Raw genomic sequence first — 2727 nt, forward strand, 5'->3', positions numbered from 1 at the left:
TGGGTCTGCTGCAAGTCCTTAGGCCCGGTGTCCTCATCTGTAAAATGGGTTTAATCATAATGGCCCAGAACAATGTCTATTGCATAGTTAGTTCTCAGTAACTGTTCCTTTTGTTTTCTTTTTTTCTTAGCTTTAATAAGTTTATATTATTACTCCAGTATTATTGCTTTTATATTTTTATTTTTCGATTACAGTTGACTTACAATGGTATATTAATTTCAGGTGTACAACATAGTGATTAGACATTCATACAACTTTTGAAGCGATCACTCCAAGAAATATAATACCCATCTGACACCATACATAGTTATTATAATAATATTGCAATATTATATTCCCTATGCTGTACTTTACACCCCCGTGGCTATTTGTAACTACCAATTTGTAGTTCTTAATCTCTTCCCCTTTTTCACCCTGCCCCACAACGCACCTCCCATCTGGCAACCATCAAAATGCTTATTACTCCAGTATTATTTTCACATAATAATTCTACGGCCATTCCAGCTAAAGATTCTGGGCAACACGACCCCATTTTTCTGCTCTGACTAGCACTGACCAAAGGTGGAAGGTCTATGCAGAGTCGAATGGCTTCTGCCTCTCAAGAACACTCAGAGAGGGAACCCAGGCCTTACAAACTTGATCAGGGTCTGTAGAGGGAAAGAAGTACTAGAAGAGGGCCACAGTGAGGTGGCAGGGTCATCCCAGCTGAGCTTTCTGAACATTCTCCTCAGTTAGACCAGCCCTTACACTGGAGGCAAATTTCACCCACAGACAGTTACTAGGATGGATGGTTCAAGGCACTTGGGACCGTAAAAACAGCTGCAGGTACATGGAAGATGCCATCTTCTTTAAGTTCAAAAATCTGTTTAAATGCCATTCTCAAGAATGAGTTTCCGCTCCCCTCTTCCTCTGAGCAGTTCTTTTCTTTTTCCCTCACAGATCTTCCCAGAGGAGAATGGCTGCAGAAAACACCTCCTCTGTGACAGAGTTTATCCTCGCAGGCTTAACGGACAAGCCAGGACTCCAGATCCCCCTCTTCTTCCTGTTTCTAGGTTTCTACATGCTCACTGTAGTGGGAAACCTGGGCTTGATAATACTGATCGGGCTGAACTCTCACCTTCATATTCCCATGTACTTTTTTCTCTTCAACTTGTCCTTCATAGATTTTAGTTTCTCTACTGCCATCGTCCCCCGAATGCTTATGAGTTTTGTCTCAAAGAAGAATATCATCTCCTATGCAGGGTGTATGACTCAGCTCTTTTTCTTCTGTTTCTTTGTCTTTTCTGAATCCTTCTTTCTGTCAGCGATGGCGTATGACCGCTATGTTGCCATCTGTAAACCATTGTTGTACATGGTCACTATGTCTCCTCGGGTGTGTTTATTCCTTTTGTTGGGTGTCTATGGGATGGGGGTTTTGGGGGCTACAGCTCATATAGGAAATATAGGGTTTCTGACCTTTTGTGCTGACAACCTTGTCAATCATTATATGTGTGATATCCTTCCCCTCCTTGAGCTCTCCTGCAATAGCTCTTACATCAATTTACTGGTGGTCTTCATTGTTGTGACCATTGGCATTGGGGTGCCTATTGTTGCCATCTTTATCTCTTATGGTTTCATTATTTCCAGCATTTTTTACATTAGCTCCACTGAAGGCAGGTCCAAAGCCTTCAGTACCTGCAGTTCCCACATAATTGCAGTTTCACTTTTCTTTGGGTCAGGAGCTTTTATGTACCTCAAACCACCTTCTATTATACCCCTTGACCAGGGGAAAGTGTCTTCTCTGTTCTATACCATTGTTGTGCCCATGTTCAACCCATTAATCTATAGCCTGAGAAATAAGGATGTCAAATGTGCCCTAAAGAAAACCTTGGGTAGAATAACTTTCTCTTGAAAAAATATTAGAAATTGAGAAAAGGGATGAGAATTTTTAATTATAGTGTTATTATTATTATTACTATTTTCAATTAGGAATACAAGCTTCTTGCTTTTCTATCCCGTGTATAGAGGAAATTTGAACTCTCTTCCCCAAATCGATTTACTCTCTCTCACACTCATCCCCCAACTGTTTCTTCTTTATTTTATGAAAATAGCTTCTATAACTATAGAGTATCCAATATTGAATGTGGCTTAGGAATTATTTAATGTAGTGCTTTTATATAATACATCACTCCTTGAAGACTGAGAAATATTTGCATGTTGTTCGAGAATATAAAAGTACCTGGTGACAGATCTGGGACTGAAATTCCAGCTTGAATCCCAATCCAATTTGTCTTCTTTTATGCCATGGTTTCTTGCCTCATCTTTTTGGGGGGGAAGATTTCATTTCACAAGTTAATTGATATAGCACATCTAAATTATGAATATATTCACGGTAATTTCATGCTACTTTTCACAGGATAATTTTAATATATCACATCTTGCAAGAGAGTAGGAGGTGAAAGTTTTTGTGAAGTTGGTCTTGGCAAAATGACGAAATCAGTGTTTGATGAATTTTGTAATGTGCAAGTGAGAAGTTTATTAGATTTCGCATAGAGGCAAGTATGGTGACCACTGAGTTGTTAAGTGGAGCACTAGGGGCAGAGGTTAGTGAATTAGGACTTCTAGGGTAGAGAAATGTAATTTTATGGGGTATGAAGATGTTGGGTGGAGGTGTCCTATATTATTTCAAGGCTGAGATAGAATTTAAAATCTTATTTCAAGGGTTATCTTGGTTGTGGTCCAAGATAA

General features: G+C 39.3%; 1 protein-coding gene across 1 annotated transcript; it reads left to right on the forward strand.

Moving 5' to 3' along the window:
- The first annotated feature begins 949 nt into the window (after positions 1-949).
- On the forward strand, positions 950-1891 carry LOC105296876 (olfactory receptor 8B12). The gene has a single exon (XM_011367229.2). The coding sequence runs from the start codon at positions 956-958 to the stop codon at positions 1889-1891; it is 936 nt and encodes a 311-aa protein (XP_011365531.1). The 5' UTR covers positions 950-955.
- Positions 1892-2727: the final 836 nt, after the last annotated feature.

This window comes from Pteropus vampyrus, unplaced genomic scaffold, assembly GCF_000151845.1.
Source record: "Pteropus vampyrus isolate Shadow unplaced genomic scaffold, Pvam_2.0 Scaffold130, whole genome shotgun sequence".
In the NCBI taxonomy this organism is placed as follows: Eukaryota; Metazoa; Chordata; class Mammalia; order Chiroptera; family Pteropodidae; genus Pteropus; species Pteropus vampyrus.

Coding starts and splice junctions, on each gene's coding strand:
- LOC105296876 (XM_011367229.2), top strand. CDS start 956: ATGGCTGCAGAAAACACCTCCTCTGTGACAGAGTTTATCCTCGCAGGC.